The 16,708-nt window shown below is 32.1% G+C and overlaps 4 protein-coding genes across 4 annotated transcripts; 1 reads left to right on the forward strand and 3 right to left on the reverse strand.

Annotated features, from left to right (window-relative positions):
• Window positions 1-12,231: 12,231 nt before the first annotated feature.
• OCT59_002221 (uncharacterized protein) lies at window positions 12,232-12,465 on the reverse strand (the record flags this gene model as incomplete). Its single annotated transcript, XM_066144349.1, has 1 exon — window positions 12,232-12,465. One exon carries the CDS (start codon window positions 12,463-12,465, stop codon window positions 12,232-12,234), a length of 234 nt encoding a protein of 77 aa, XP_065995519.1.
• A 536-nt stretch (window positions 12,466-13,001) lies between these two features.
• On the reverse strand, window positions 13,002-13,295 carry OCT59_002222 (uncharacterized protein; the record flags this gene model as incomplete). The annotated part of the gene is made up of 2 exons (XM_066144350.1): window positions 13,002-13,218; window positions 13,282-13,295. The coding sequence occupies 2 exons, from the start codon at window positions 13,293-13,295 to the stop codon at window positions 13,002-13,004; spliced, it is 231 nt and encodes a 76-aa protein (XP_065995520.1).
• A 591-nt stretch (window positions 13,296-13,886) lies between these two features.
• On the forward strand, window positions 13,887-14,123 carry OCT59_002223 (uncharacterized protein; the record flags this gene model as incomplete). Its single annotated transcript, XM_025323760.2, has 1 exon — window positions 13,887-14,123. The coding sequence occupies one exon, from the start codon at window positions 13,887-13,889 to the stop codon at window positions 14,121-14,123; it is 237 nt and encodes a 78-aa protein (XP_025189872.2).
• A 67-nt stretch (window positions 14,124-14,190) lies between these two features.
• On the reverse strand, window positions 14,191-14,560 carry OCT59_002224 (uncharacterized protein; the record flags this gene model as incomplete). The annotated part of the gene is made up of 2 exons (XM_066144351.1): window positions 14,191-14,418; window positions 14,522-14,560. The coding sequence occupies 2 exons, from the start codon at window positions 14,558-14,560 to the stop codon at window positions 14,191-14,193; spliced, it is 267 nt and encodes an 88-aa protein (XP_065995521.1).
• Between the last annotated feature and the right edge of the window lie 2,148 nt (window positions 14,561-16,708).

The raw sequence follows: 16,708 nt of genomic DNA on the forward strand, positions 1-16,708 counted from the left end.
CAAATCATTTATGTATATTTTTACTTTCATTCTTTAATATATCTCTACACTATTATATAATTTTTAATAAACTTGTAGTTTTTTGATTTGACATATGATATCATATTCATTTCTGCTAAGTGGGCCGAAGATGTGTGGCTGTGACTTAGGCTTTGATATTATCATGTGGTAAATTCTGATTTAAAAAATAAATAAATAGGTTCAAAATTTATTAATCTAATCATCTTTTCTCTCTTTTCCTTTTTTTGCTTAAGAAATAGAGAATATTTTTTTTACATATGAATTACTTATGTTAAAACTTTGAAAATTTTACCATATAATCAGATGATAAGTTCGTATAAAACCCTAGGGTTACGAGAGCCCTAAAATTTTTCATAGGCAATAAACCCGGAAAATTTTTATTAAGAGTCACATTATATGTAATATTGTCATGTGGCTGCATCATGCTTTTAATAATAATAAATCTTTGAGTGGATGGCGGTTAAGAATAGATAGTATTTCAACAATGCAAAGAGAAAAATCATCTATTTTATGTAATAACTTGGATAGATTTGAAGTACCATTATTTTAGGAATTTCAATTAGAATAATATTTTATATATCTCGCTCTTTTATATCTTTTTGGAATCCTGATTAGGATTTTGTAAATCAATGATTGAAATAACTTTTCAACTATGGACCATCGTTCTGCTACTTCTTAACAATATAGTATTTATAAGTCCAATTAGTACAATAGCCATTGTTGTCTAATAGATGAAATTGAAAAATTCATATCCAAGAAAACAAGGCATCACTTTACTTATAATATTATTATAGCCAATAGAGTTAATAAGAATTTAAAGTACTTCAACATTTATTTTGAAATATTCTAAGGAAAAATTCATTTAAATCACATAAGAATTAAAAGAATTTAAACAACTATTCACAAATTCATATATACCTTATAGTGCTTAATATCATTAATTAGTAGATACAAATATATTTACTATGACATTTTAAATTAAACAAATATTTATTTAAAAAGTTAAAACCAGAAGGAACAGTCCTATCACTATGATTGATAAACATAAGTAATAGATGGGTCAACTAAATTAGGTGTTGATAGCTATTATCTAAACTATACTCTGCTGGTTTCACATAATGCAATTTGTATATACCAAACTTTTGTCCAAATATTAGATATTAAAAGTCTTTTTATAATATTTAATAATAATGAATTACACACATTAATACAAAATCTGTTAGAAGAAAAGGTGAATCATTTGTAAAAAGATAAAAAGATGTGAAGTGGGCGACCCGTGACTTGGAATTAAATATTAAAAGAATATTACTACCTAACTACAAAAATTAGGTTTAATATTTCAGAGTTTTGAATTACATTAATTTGAATTACTTTGAACAAACTTTATTTTATATAAAATAGAAGATAATACAAATAGTAAAAGTGAAAACTACCACTTCATGCCTTCTATACACTATAACAATTGCTAGGACCAGAGATAAAAATGAGGTTTCAAAAAATGTTTGACTATTCTTAGTAATGAACTAGGTAGTAACTACAGCATGACTGGATTACAGATTATGGAAGTACTTCTTATTAATTCCTGATTCCCTATGGTTTATGTATAATAAACTACATTTACAAAGAACCTATAGGGGGACTAAGGGGGAATAAGATTTTATTATGGGTTATTATAGTTTAAAAATACAATTGATAGGATTTTTCCAGTGATACCAGGTATTTAGTAAATATGATAATATAATAAGCAAATAAACCTAATTACAAAAATCAGGTTTAGTATTTCAAAGTTTAAAATAGTATCAATTTGAAATACTTTAAAAAAACTTTATTTTATTTAAAACAGAAGATAATATCAAATAGTAAAAAACAGAAACCACCACTCAATGTCCTTTATATACTATGACAATTTTCAACACCAGAGACAACTACAGCAGGACAGGACTGGATTACAGATTATGGAAATACTTCTCATTACCACATGTATAATAAAATGTAATTTATATGAAGAGCCAATTATAGATGGGCTAAAAGAGAAATAGATTTATTATGGTTTATTGTTAAAATTATACTACAATTGATAGGATTTTTCTAGTAATACCAGATGCTTAAATATGATAATATATTAAAATTTAATAAGTAAGACTAGACAGAATAAATCTGATTACAAAAATATGTTTAGTATTTCAAAGTTTTATATTAAATAATTTTGAAATATTATTTTACCAAGTGAAGTTATTGTTTATACCTGCAATTTAAAAAAGGAAACATTTATTTTACTGCTTGAAGTGTAAGAGACTGTTGATGAGATCCAAAATATGACTGTGGCAGGATGTTTGGAATTTGAACAATTTTGGCTAAACCTCAGTGGTTATACATAATATTAACACCGGAGGTACCATTCTGATCAAACAGAAATTTTACCGAATGTCGCCTCAAAATCAATTATTCATAAAAGAAGAGATATAGCAACTTTGGAAGTCAGTTTATGCTACTAGTTACATAGTGAGTGCACAGTCTGTGGGAAAGGATTTGGTGATTGAAAGAGCCAAAAAGAAAAAGGCAAATTTTAATCAGCAATACATGAAGCTTGGATGTGAAATTATTCAATCTGATAAGGCATATCAGTAAAACAGTAATGCTTATGATAAGATAAAAAGGGCCACATTATATTATTTATATATTTATGAGTAATTTATTTCTTACTAGTGTTATGAGTCAGTTCTTATGTGCTTAAAAATAAGCGGTATATTTAGTGTAAGCAGAAGGATCGGTAGGGTCAGTAATTAATAGGATCGGCGTAGATCTTATACTAATTCAATTAATTCAATGTAAATCTTAACAAAAATCCGATCAAATGCGAATATGGTATAGCTCTCCAAATAGCCTATACGATCAGACGCAAGTAAGGGATTAAACTAACCAAATACAGACAATGAATAAAAATAAAGTGTATAAGAAATAACAACACGAAAATAAAGGGTATATGGGTTTTAATTAATTTTATTAAAGATTTTTAAGAACTGTTCTAAAGAACTACTTTTTTATAATGCGCATTTACACTGTCTTTTTATAACAAATTTTTACTAAGAAAAATAATATCTAACATATTAAATTTATGCTACATATGCTATATATATTATATATACTATATATACTATATATGCTATATACCCTATATATACTATATTATCTATATATACTATTTATTCTATATGTTCCCTATATACCATATATTCTATATATCGGACATATATAACATATCGAACATATTCGACATCTACTACATTGATCGGCATCACGGGTTCAGTTATATCACGTGATTGCTGCGTAACAATTTACTGCGTAACATCACTCCCCGCTCAAGTTTTCAACTCCGTTGAAAATTTGAAGAGCCTTAGTTACCAATTTCTGAAATTCGGTTTGGCTAACCTCTCGGAGTAATGTGGGCGTTATTCGGATCGTGCGCATGATTTGTTCGACTCCCAGATATTCGAATAAATAGAACATTCGAGTGACAATAGTTCGGTAATGTTCCGTTAATTGTTGTCGATAATAGTTTCGTTGCTTATTATCTTTAGTTTGTCGTTCCAACAATTGTCCTAGATAAAACAAATTAACTAACCATAGGACTCTGTCACCAACTCGCTTAGATCTTTCTGTGGCTTCATTCATTAATCGGAACTTTTCCTCGAAGTTCATATTATCTTCATATGGTTTTGGATAAGGAACAACATATTCTGGTTGAGTTTCTCGTAAATCTTTCAATATACACTGATATGGAGTCATTTTTTTCTTTAATAATTTTAACAATCCTCAAAAAAAAAAAATCTTCAATATATATATAAAAAAAAATTATCAAATAAAAAAAATTTCACAAATCTTCATCAACCGGTACATCAATTATCTATTGATTGTCTAAAATAGGAGATGATCGTCATATGCACATTCCCCAACAATTTAAAAATTCCTTACACAAATTTTCATGGTGTTACGTTCTGACGCTGGTTATACGGCTTCAAACGTTCCGAATTGATGGGATCTCTCAAAATTTTCCCATCTAAGGTTCGCAACTTATAGGCACCATTGCTTAGAACCTCATGGATATAATACGGTCCTTTCCAACGTTCCCGCAACTTTTGTTTTCCTCGTAATTGACTCTGATAAAGGAGAACTAAGTCACCGATTTTAAACTGCACGTCATGAAGAACACTATCGTGACGTTGTTTTTGCTTCTGTTGTGATTGGTGTATTATGTCTTGTGTTAATAGCCGTTCTCCCACAACTTTCCCAGTTAATGTATGAATTCGATTAAAAAGGTCTTGCTGAGTATCACTCTCAGATATATCAACCTGAGTAGTCCGGACGGCAAACTCAATCGGCAATATAGCATCTCTGCCATACATTAAATAAAATGGTTCGTGTCTGGTCGTGTTATGCCTTTTAGTTCTATAGGCAAACAATACCGATGACAAATACACGTCCCAATCATCCTTGTTTTCGTTGGCATACTTTGCCAATGCTTCACATAACGTTCGGTTAAATCTTTCCACCAATCCGTTCGTTTGAGGATGATAAGCTGTTGATAGTTGGTGCTTTACTCCAAGCTCTTGGCAGAGTGAATTCAACATTTCGTTTACAAAGTGGGTTCCACGGTCGGTAAGGATCTCTTTTGGACATCCGTGCCGGCATATTATGTCTTCATAGAAAAAAGACACAACAGATGAAGCCTTTGCATTTGGTAAAGCGCGAGCTTCCGGCCATTTGGTAAGATATTCCGTGGCGACCACTATATACATATTTCCCTTTTTCGTCTTCGGGAGTGGTCCGACGATATCCATGCCGACTCTATCAAAAGGCTGTCCTATTTTTATCGGATGTAAAGGCTCGTTCCTCCGATTTTTACCCCTCTTTTGGCATTCATCACAACTTTTGACATAGTCCCGAATGTCATTGAACATTTGGGGCCAGTAATATCGGATTTTTATTCTTCGATATGTCTCATCAATAGAAAAATGACTGGCCAAAGGGTCTGAATGTGAGTGATGTAATATACTTTCAACTTCACTCTCTTTGACAACTTTTATTGGTCTGTTTGGGTTGTCCTTGTTTTTCTTATACAATTGATCGTTCAATACGATAAAATATCTCGATTTTCGTTTAATGGCAGCCCGCTGCTCTTTTGTTAGGTGTGTTGGCATAGAATAGTCCGTTAAAAATTGTACGAGTGAAAAATATATGGATAAATCCATTCCGTCAAATCGATATGGGTAGTCCGTAAAGTGGTGTCAATAATGCGTGTCCGATGTAAAAAAATATTCAAACGTAAATACTCCTTTTTTAGTGTTTAATCCGACTAAGTGTATCTACGTTTGAGTGTTGTTTTCCGGGGCGATTTATGATTTCCAAGTCGTAGCCATTCAATGTCATTAACCATCGTCCAAGTTTGCCAACGGGATTCGTCATTTTTAGGAGATATTTTAACGCCGCATGGTCTGTTATTACAACAAACTTTTGGCCATGCAAATAATGGTGGAAATGTCTGATAGACCAAATAACCGCGAGACATTCCAACTCTGTAATACCATAATTCCTCTCATGCTTATTTAGAGTCCTGCTCGCATAAGCAATTACACACTCGTTATTATTTTCATCCTTCTGAGCTAATATAGCTCCTAATGCATAGGTAGAAGCATCCGTGAATACCATAAACGGTTTTTCAAAATTTGGGTAAGCTAATATCGGTGGGGTCGTTAAACATATTTTCAAATTTTCGAAAGCCTTTTGTTGATCGCTTGCCCAAATGTAAGGAACGTTCTTCTTTAGCAAACGATGTAAAGGTTCAGCTATTTTTGAAAAGTTATTCACGAACTTTCGATAATAAGAAGCCAACGCTATAAACCCTCGAAGTTGTGTTAGATCCTTCGGAACAGGAAATTCTTTAATAACTATCAACTTTTCAGGATCGGTATGAATGCCCTTTCGACTTACAATATGTCCCAAGAAGGGTATTTCGTCTTTAAAGAAGAAACACTTTTCCGGGCTCAACTTTAATCTGGCCTGTGCTAATCGCGAGAATACTTGTTCCAAATGTAACAGGTGTTCTTCGAACGTTTTTGACGCTACATTAATATCGTCGATATAAACCACAACATACTGCCAAAGGATATCTCGCAGGACTGTATCCATAAGACGCTGAAAGGTCGCCGGGGCATTACATAAGCCGAACGGCATAACGGTGAATTCATATATTCCGAATTTCGTAATAAATGTTGATTTTTCTCGGTCCTTCGGATCCAACTCTACTTGCCAGAACCCACTTGCCAGGTCTAATGAAGAAAACCACTGGGACCCTGACAATGTTTCCAGCATGTCGTCTATCCTAGGCAAAGGGTAACAGTCCTTTTTCGTTACCTTATTCAATTTTCGGTAATCGACGCATAATCGTTTTTTACCATTCTTTTTCTCGACAACTACCACTGGCGAAGTCCATTGACTATTGGACGGAATAATTAATCCTGCCTTTAGAAGCCGTTCAATTTCTTCTTTTATGAAGATCTGATTCTGGTATGATGTCCTATAGAATCTTTGCTTGATTGGAACTGCATCTTCGGTATCAATACAATGTTTAACTATCGAAGTTCGACCGAAATCATCCGGTTCCCAGGCAAATAAATCCTTATGCCGATTCATGAATTCTTGAAATTTTTGTCGTTGTTCATTATCCAAATTTCCCGTATGGAATTTCCCCTTTTCAACTTCCTTATATTGATAGTAACATTCGTTCTCAACGAATGTATCATCTTTCAAAAGCTCTTCGATTTCCTGAGCTTCCTCTTGAGTGATGAACTGCGTATTGCAATACATCTGCTCTTGTAAATTTTCATCATCATCATCAGTCTCATACTCCTCTTCAGATTCTTCTATCACATCTTCTTCGGCGACTTCCTCTTCCTCTTCTTCAACTCCGGAGGCTTCAATACTAACAATATGATGTGGTGCTTCTTGACATTCGGTTATAACTTCAAGTACTTTACCCTTCCATTCAATTACCATCTTATTATTGTTATAATCAATAACGGCTTTCGTTTTCCGCAACCAGTCGTTTCCTACAATAGCAGAATAGGAGTCTGCTTCCGGTACAATCGCATCCATCGGTATGATACATCCTTTTATCATTAAAGGGATATCGGATACTGCGCCCAACGGCCTTCGTCGTTCTCCATTTACATTTACCATCACTGTTTTCGAAGCTCGGGTTATCTCCATATCCAAGTCTTTCAATAAGGATAAAGATATGATGCTTCCTGCTGAGCCCGAATCCACGATTAAAGGGAACCTTATGTGATTTATTGAAGCATCACAGTATAATGCAGACGTCTTGTCATCATTTGGTCCTGCTGTATTTACTTGCATCAGGTCCTGCGTCTCGGGAGCAATTCCTTCTTCCAAGGTCTCATTATTTATTGATTCCTTTGTTGGTCTTTTCTCTTGTTCCTCGTCCTTCTTTCGAACAACTGGTTTTCTTAATTGTTTGGCTATGGTTAAGCCAAACTTCGGATTCAAGGCCAATAACTGTCCATTTGTAATGTTTGCGGGTTGATCAAAAAACTGTTGCGGCGTGTAAGGTTCAACCATTCTATTGACCGGGGCAACAACCGGTACTTTCTTTTTAGGAGGCCTCTGGACCGTTCTCTTTGTTTCAGCATTTTTAGATTCGGTAACTTGCTTTGCTTTATTCCGCACCATCTTTTCTTCATCTTTCGAATCGTTCTTAAGTGTTCCTTGCAATGGGTTTAGTCTAGTCTTACTTCTAGTAAGTCGAGTAGCCGGGTAAGTTTCGAGTAAGGTGAGATTTGAGGGAATTGTGATTTGGCGGGTACACTCACCCCATGAGGTACGCCATCTAGTTTAAAGATTCTTCCTGAGGCACCAGCTGGGCAAGCAACTGGTGAATCTGGGCGATTCCTTCACTCACGTTATTCGTCTGCTGAGGTGTAGTGCGATTATTATTATCATTACCACCAGTATTGTTGTTACCGTTGTTGTTATTAGCGGGTGCCGCGTTATTGTTTCGGTTGGGACAGGTCCTTACAATATGTCCCGGTTGTCCACAGGAATAGCAAGTCACTCTAGATTGTATGGCTGGATTTTGTTGCGCTTGATTGTTAGGCTGTACAGCATTTCGTTGATTATTATTATTTCGATATCCTCTATTTCCGGAGCCCAATTGTTGTACCTGTTTGGTCAACTCTTGAATTGCCTTGCATAAGTCCTCCGACTGTGTATTGGTGCCGGATGGCGCGAACTTATTCAAGTATGCACTAACGGCATGTTGATCTTGATGTGTCAATTCGTAGGCTTTCGCCCTATCTACTGCGGCATTCCAAGTCTGATCGTTATGGGGCTTTATAGTGACATATAGGTCAGGCAGCAGTCCGTTGACAAATTTCCGAGCTTTGATGGCTTCTGGGTATACAAAGGCGTTTGTTTCCACTCTTCGGTATAATTCTTGTAGAGCTGCGGCGTACGTATTGACGTCTTCTCCGGGCTGTTGTCGCTTCTGTTCCAATTCTGTAGTCCAAATTTCGATCAGGGTTTGTGTTCTAAAGGCGGCAGGGAAATTCAGAACAAAATCAGTATTATTATTGTTGCCGGTCCATGCAACAACCTTATTCGGGTTATTATTTGGTAATGCTTGATTGGCATTCCACCAAGTGGAGGCGGCTCCTTTAAGATAAGCCGGCACAACCTCCAATTTTCGACCATTTGCAATCCCATTTGCATTGCACGCTCGGGTAAAGTCTTCCAACCATGCTACTGGATCTTGATTCCCCCCATAGAAATATGGTAGCTCGGCTACCTTTCCTTCCCGGCGAGGTGGATTGGTAATCGCCTGGGTATTTCCGGCCAATGCGTTGTTAGTATTTGGCAAAGCTTGAGTTAAAGCGGCTATGGCGGCTCTCAATTGCTGGAAATCTTGTTGGTTTGGTTGGGCCATATTATCAGGCTGTTGAGCTATTGGTTGTGGATTATTGTTTACAATTTCTTCTGAACCAGGTGATGTTGAAAACCTAATTTCGCTATAATTATAGGCGATTATGAATAAATCTAGGCGGAATCCTTGGGTAATGCTGTATACGTTCCAAATTTCTTGTTGTAATGCTTCAAAATTTAGAATAGGTGTGTCGGAATATCTAATACTGAAAATTAAATCAATTATAGCTATCCAAATGTCTTCTCCTTCGACGTATGATAGCTCCTCTAAATACTGTTGAGTGTACCGAGTATAAGTTATGGCTGGGTATTCCGAGCTGTACCAGTCCCAAAAGGTACTAAAGTTGTCGGATAATAACAGTTCAGGTGGGTAACAGTGGATGCAGGATCGGTCACGATGACGATAGGTGATGTTAGGGCTTCTTAGGTCTTGATGTAATCTATCGTGGTTAATGTTCCTTTGAAAATGCGCTACAAACATACACTTTGGGTCAACAGGGATGTTAAGGATTCTGGCAGAAGGCACCAATTGTTATGAGTCAGTTCTTATGTGCTTAAAAATAAGCGGTATATTTAGTGTAAGCAGAAGGATCGGTAGGGTCAGTAATTAATAGGATCGGCATAGATCTTATACTAATTCAATTAATTCAATGTAAATCTTAACAAAAATCCGATCAAATGCGAATATGGTATAGCTCTCCAAATAGCCTATACGAGTAAGGGATTAAACTAACCAAATACAGACAATGAATAAAAATAAAGTGTATAAGAAATAACAACACGAAAATAAAGGGTATATGGGTTTTAATTAATTTTATTAAAGATTTTTAAGAACTGTTCTAAAGAACTACTTTTTTATAATGCGCATTTACACTGTCTTTTTATAACAAATTTTTACTAAGAAAAATAATATCTAACATATTAAATTTATGCTACATATGCTATATATATTATATATACTATATATACTATATATGCTATATACCCTATATATACTATATTATCTATATATACTATTTATTCTATATGTTCCCTATATACCATATATTCTATATATCGGACATATATAACATATCGAACATATTCGACATCTACTACATTGATCGGCATCACGGGTTCAGTTATATCACGTGATTTCTGCGTAACAATTTACTGCGTAACACTAGAAGTGAAATCCCATATTATATTTTTAAATTTTTTAGATCACAAATTTTTTAGAGAATATATAGTAACTTATATTATAATATCCCTTATACCTTTAATTACGAATACAATCAAATAATAACAGCATTGACAAATGATGGATTATTTTAATTGGAATAAAAAAATTAAATCTACTTCATCATTAATTAGTAAATATAAATATATTTATTTTAAATACATTATTAAATAATATGATATTTCAATAGACAAAATATTTATTTAAAAAGTCAACCAAAAGAAACAAATTTATAGAATCCTGTCACTATAACTGATAATGGCTAGGTCAACCAAATTAGGTGTTAATGTCTATTAAAAATTATTCTCTGCAAGTTTCACATTATGCAAAAATTTGGTAAATCTTTAAAGATTTGAATATTGACCTCACAATAGATAAATATTAAAAAATAATACTATCTAGTTACAATAATTAGGGTTTCTAATTCAAAGTTTAAAATTATATTAATTTGAAATACTTCAAAAAAACATTATTTATATAAAACAGAAGGCAATACAAAATAGTAAAAATAGAAACCACTATTCAATGCTTTCAACACTTTATAACAACTGCTGATTCCTTATAACTCTTGTTCAAACCCCAAAAAAAAGAAGTCGTGAAATATGTTTTAAGTCTATTGCTTATTTCATGCCAACCCTGAAATTTTAAAAGGAATTTTTTTTTATTTGTCATATTTTTGTCATTATTTTTTTTTGTTTCAAAGACACACATATAATAAGAAACATTTTTAAGGTATGGGGATCTTCGTTTTCAAAACCTTTGTCTCTCATCATCAAAGAATGAACAAAAAATCATGTTGACACATCGTCAAAGATGCTGATCATGCACTATCCTACAACCATGTTGGTTTAACTTTTGGGCTAAGAATTATGGTTTAAACACCTTCCTGATTCTTATGACTCTTGCTGTAATGATAAAATTTTCAGACTTTATGAATATTTATTATTTTTACATTATCAAGTTCACAGTTGTATTCAGTGTTCAAAATTCAGAACGTTAACACAACACACATGATAGTTTTCAATCATGTGTGCTATATTATATAAGCGAACATTTAATTCGTGATCTGTCTCCGAACCAGTGAAGACTATTAATACATTTTTGGGGAATTATTTTTACAATTTAATTAGCAGGAAATCCAGATAAGAATGATAGATATAGCGTGCAGGAAATGTGGAATAAACTTACATTATATTTTAAAAGAAACTGCTTTTCCAAAAGTGTTAATCATTTAAAATTGGTATACTGCTCGATACAAGCAAAATATCGCATAACAAACTAGACAGCCTGTGATTGATAGAAATAAATAATTTTAATACTTTTTTTTTTTGTTTATAACTTTTAAAACAAATTATTTACCAGCATATAAATAATATTTTAATAAAAAAAAATATCAATTTTGTGATGTTACACTTTTTGTAATTGAATAATATAACATTTTTAAAGGCCGGAATCCAGTGTCGCTAAAAAAAAATTTTTTAACTAATCGTACAATAAAAAAAATTATTGACGAACCTTTAGTCCCTTCAGTTTTAAGCACTATTTTTCAGCCAGGGTTGTAATACAAATATAGCTAGTCATTTTTTAGGCGATATCACCAATTTGTATAACGTCGTAATTTGTATAATGTCGTAACCTTAAATTACAAGTATACGTTGATAAAATTTGTGAAACTAATATATAAGTGTGCAAATTTATCATTCAATACACTTTGGAACATTGTTCTGTAGGCGGATCACGAATTAAATTTAAACGTGTTTGCAATGCACACATATTTTTATAAACAAGATGTTTATTATATATTATTAATTTTTTATAGACAAAATTTTTATTTTATTTACTATTTTATCAAAATATCAAACAAAAGATTTCCAAATTTTCTCTCTTTCATAATAAACCAATATTCATAAGCGCTTTCGTAATCCATCTTTTTTAGTTCCGGACCATTGATTAAGAGATTCTAATGACGTCTTATTTCATAATTTGTTTTTAAGTTTTTATTGTGAAAATATACGTTTAACATTAGCATTTGACAAAGGAATAATTAGTCCTATTTGTGATATTGGAAAATTAATTATAAAATTAGAGTCTGTATCAAAAATATGCTTCCAACATTCACGAAATTTGAATTCTTGAATTTTATAAGATTGTAAGTAAAACTTGACATATCCCCATTCTTTTTTCAACCCAAATTTATCAACAAGTGGTGAAAATTTTTCACATAAAATCATCTTTTCTTTTCCATAAAATTTGCCTAAATATCTTGATTTCCATATTGTGATAATTGTGCATTATTAATAGGTAATTGCTAGGATCAAAAATCCTAAAAACTATAAAGTATTTATAACCATTTTTTTTATTTTTGGTGTAATTTAAGAGCATATTGTATGTATGTAAATTGTATTTTTATAAAGTCAGAATTTCTCAATTTCTTAATATTTTTATTAATAAACTTATTTGACAAAAAAATTTTTAGGAAAATTAATTAACTAAATCATGAGAATTATTCTTTGGATTACTAAGCGCAGCTTTAATTTTATAAAAAAAGTTTATATAATGCTCAAGAAATATCATTAACCTACATTTGCTACATACACATCAGCTAAAATTTAAACCATGGTAAAGTTGTTACCAAAAAAGTTATTCTAAGACAACATTAAAGACTATTCACTACAAGAACGCAGTGGATCATTTAGAAATCATATCTATTGGTATTTTGGACACAAATGTTCAAAGTGTTCCTCAGTAACAGGTGCGAGTTTCGCATTTAAGCGATCAGGCTTAGATAAGACTGGCGGTGGGTCTTTTTGGGAGCAGGTTGCTCTTTAGGAGCTGGTTTCTCCTTAGTAACAGGTGGTTCTTCAGGAACTAATTCCGCAGCCTGTACAACTGGATTATCAGTAACTGGGTCCGCGTCCTCTTGGTCTACCTGTGTCTCCTGTACGGGTTGGATGACTCTACCAAAATTCTCCGCGATTTTTGTCCTGTCAATTATATAATGATTTTCTCAAGTACCCGAACGTCTTAAACGGGTTTTAGAAGTGAACTCCTTAATCTCCATGTTTTAATGAGTGTTTTTTGCTCGCCTTTTTCACTGCACCGGTTCTGCTAAGTGCTATAGAATCGGCACAAGGGATTTCAAATGTGTCGCAGTTATCAGGCCACATCGTATCGAGATAATACCGCATGAAGCGCTGATGATTTGGTATACTCGCTTCGATTAACTCATTCGGGTATTAGGCGCATTTCGAGGGTTATAGCTGGTTAAGTCTCGGTTGAGAAGATTTGACAGTTAGTATAATATTTTTTATTATTAATATTATTTATGCAGATAATTAACCATTAATTTTAGGTTACTAAAGAAAATGAGAAAAAAAAATAAGCAAAAAAGTGAGAAGTTGAATCTCAAATCATTGAAAGATGGAGTGATGATGAAACTGATAAGTTATTATCATATTTAAAAGATAATACGGAAAACTACAAGGAGGAAAAAAAGCTGTTATGTATAATTTAATTTCTACTGAAATCATTAAAACAAAGTCTAGTGACAGCATTAAAGGTAGAATTAAACGAATATTGGAAAAGTATGAAAAAGTAAAGAAGCAGAATAATCAAAAGGATCTGAAAGGGTTGATTGAAAATGGTTTGAAAGATGGATAGTATTTTTGGATGTCGTGAAAATATTAATACTTCTTTTCTTTCAAATGATTCAACAAGATATATCAGTAATGATGAAGAAAAGGAAGTTAAAACTACAAAAAGAAAAAAGAATTCAACAGTAGAGTTTTTGGTTGATGATATGAATAGCATTAACCAAATAGCTGAACGAAAATTTGAATTAGAACGTGATAGAATGGACAAGGAATATAAATTGCAATCAGAAAGGTAGAAGTTGAAAAACAAAGATGGGAGTATGAGAAGGAGCAAGCACGTATGCGACATGAATTACTTATTATTTATACATGTGTGTTGAATGGCATTTCACCATTAACTTCAGTACCTTCTACATATTGGATATTTGGTCTTAAAGCCAACAAAGTACTAGCTCCATAACCCATTAAAATATTATTTGGGTTAGTCATTTCAAAGCTGGACTTTTGGCTTGATAGATAATAATAAGGAATGGATATAGATTTTGGTGATAAAGGTCTTTGTGCTAGAGGTGCTAATTCTAAAGGTCTTATCTTTGCGTTAAAGGTGCTGAATTTAAAGGTGTTGGTTCTATAGGATTTGGTGCTAGAGGTTTTGTGCTAAAGGTCTATACGTTTTTGAAGTTTGCTTAGTTACTTTAGAGTTTCGGACTTTTTGAATTTGTTGAGAAGACATAATTGAAAAAACGCGTAAAAAAGGTTTAACACGCGAAGAGATGACGACTCAAGAAATTATCGAAATATCAATTTTGATTGGTTATTTTTTGGCGTTCGACAAAACCCCCCAAAAAATTGAATAATACGAAAGATGCCGTTTCGGCATCTTTTCGTATTGCGTTGTACAAACTGAACAGCCTAATCTAAAATAAACTTAAATCCGATGAAAATCATTTAATAATCATGTGACAATAGTTATGCTGATAATATATTTACAAATTACACTTAGCTTTTTTTATACAAACCTCAAATGAGTCAAAATTTTTTAATAAACTAGGTAACGGAGAGCATCGCCACCAAAAAGTGATATTTCTGGTTACATGTGATTTCCTCATTTTAACAAATCAATTTTCTTCTTCACTATACCTTTTTTTTATAAACTCATGTTTAGAAGTAGAGTCACAATAACAAGCCAAAACGACATTTATGGATAAAAAATGATTTTTCAAATTTTGTCATTAGATAATGAGTAATAATATTATAGTGCTATAAAACCGTCAAACTATGAAGATTTTATAAGAATACGATGTATTTAGAACAATTATACTAGGAAACGGAAACCGTTATCAAGTCCGAAGCGCAGTTATCATTGTACATCATCACGTGCCGGACGGACAACAGGAAACCAATACGAATAATATATAGTCCTTCGTTACACTTCGGACTAATTAGGAACGTAAAGTTAAAATATTGCACCGAATATTGATTCAAAACCATAATTATAAAAAAAAAGTATCTAAATTTTATTTGTAAAAAAAAAGTTCAATGCATTTTAATCTACCGAAAATGGTTATCCGAAATCACATGTAACCGGCGGCAAATAAATTCGGTTACCACCTTTCGGTGGCGATGCTAGGGTCGTATATTAATTGTCACACAATGTACTTAAATATGATTGGTATTTAAAACAGACAAGAATCCAAGTACCTAATAATCATAAGTGCCCTACGCTTGATAATTAGATATACTATATATTAGTGTTAATTATAAATAAATAAATACAGTGAAACCCGAATAATAAAAAAAAACTGGTAAAAAACTGAAAAATAAAATATTTAAAAAAATTGAAACCAATTAAAATTATGATTTCTTCAGTTTAAAATAAAAAACCAATTAAAGAAATTTTTTTCGGGTTGAAAAAAAAAAAATTTTAAAATTTCAGAAAAAAAAATAAATTTCCGATGATGCAATTGACCGCAGCATATCACATTGTATGTATAATGGGCTTTTTTATATTAATATTTTTTTTTTCAGCTGAGAAATATATTTTATTTTGAGACAAAATGGATTAGATAAGCCACAAAATCTCATGGATTTGTGCACATGACCATGATAGCCAATCGACTATAATAAATTGGCGCAGATATATCACACATTTCATGTTGCACAATTCAAATTATTTATACAGGAGGGTAATCTAAACATCAAATTTTTTTGACGGAAATTATAAAATGAAAAGTTCATCGCAGAAATGTACAGAGGCCAAGCTAGTTAAATCCTTCTATCTTAAGATAGAAGGATTTAAGAATTTATCTACAAGCGTAACATTAATAACTTTTGTATTTTAAATACGTGAAGTTAAATTAAGTTATATTTATAAATTTTAGAATAATATTCGTTAAATACAGTATAGAATAAACTGTTTTACATATTAAATATATGTATATTAATTATGCTCGCTTAAGTTATATTATAAAAGAAGGCGAAGTTCAAGCACAACTTGTATTCACTTTTTTTTCCATATAGTCATTTTGAACTCGATTGAATCACTTCTCGTGAAAGCCTTAACGTTTATTACAATTATTTTTATATTAACAATCATGTCCTTTATATTTGAGTACTAAAATCCACAAACTAAAGAATGTCAATGTTTGTGCAAGTAGGAAAGTGAATTTAACAAATAATCAAATCAGAAATGCATAATCTAAAGGTGAATTCGGTATTCTATATGTGGCATTCATATTATAATTGTTCGCTTAACAAATGTCATTATTATAAATTCGTTAGGTATATAAATTTTGGTGATGTTTACAAATGGCCAATCGGAAAATTTCTTCCAACTAAATTTTTTTTTCTCCACGTTTTAGAATCCATGCGGAAAATAATG

Source organism: Rhizophagus irregularis, chromosome 10 (assembly GCF_026210795.1).
Source record: "Rhizophagus irregularis chromosome 10, complete sequence".
In the NCBI taxonomy this organism is placed as follows: Eukaryota; Fungi; Glomeromycota; class Glomeromycetes; order Glomerales; family Glomeraceae; genus Rhizophagus; species Rhizophagus irregularis.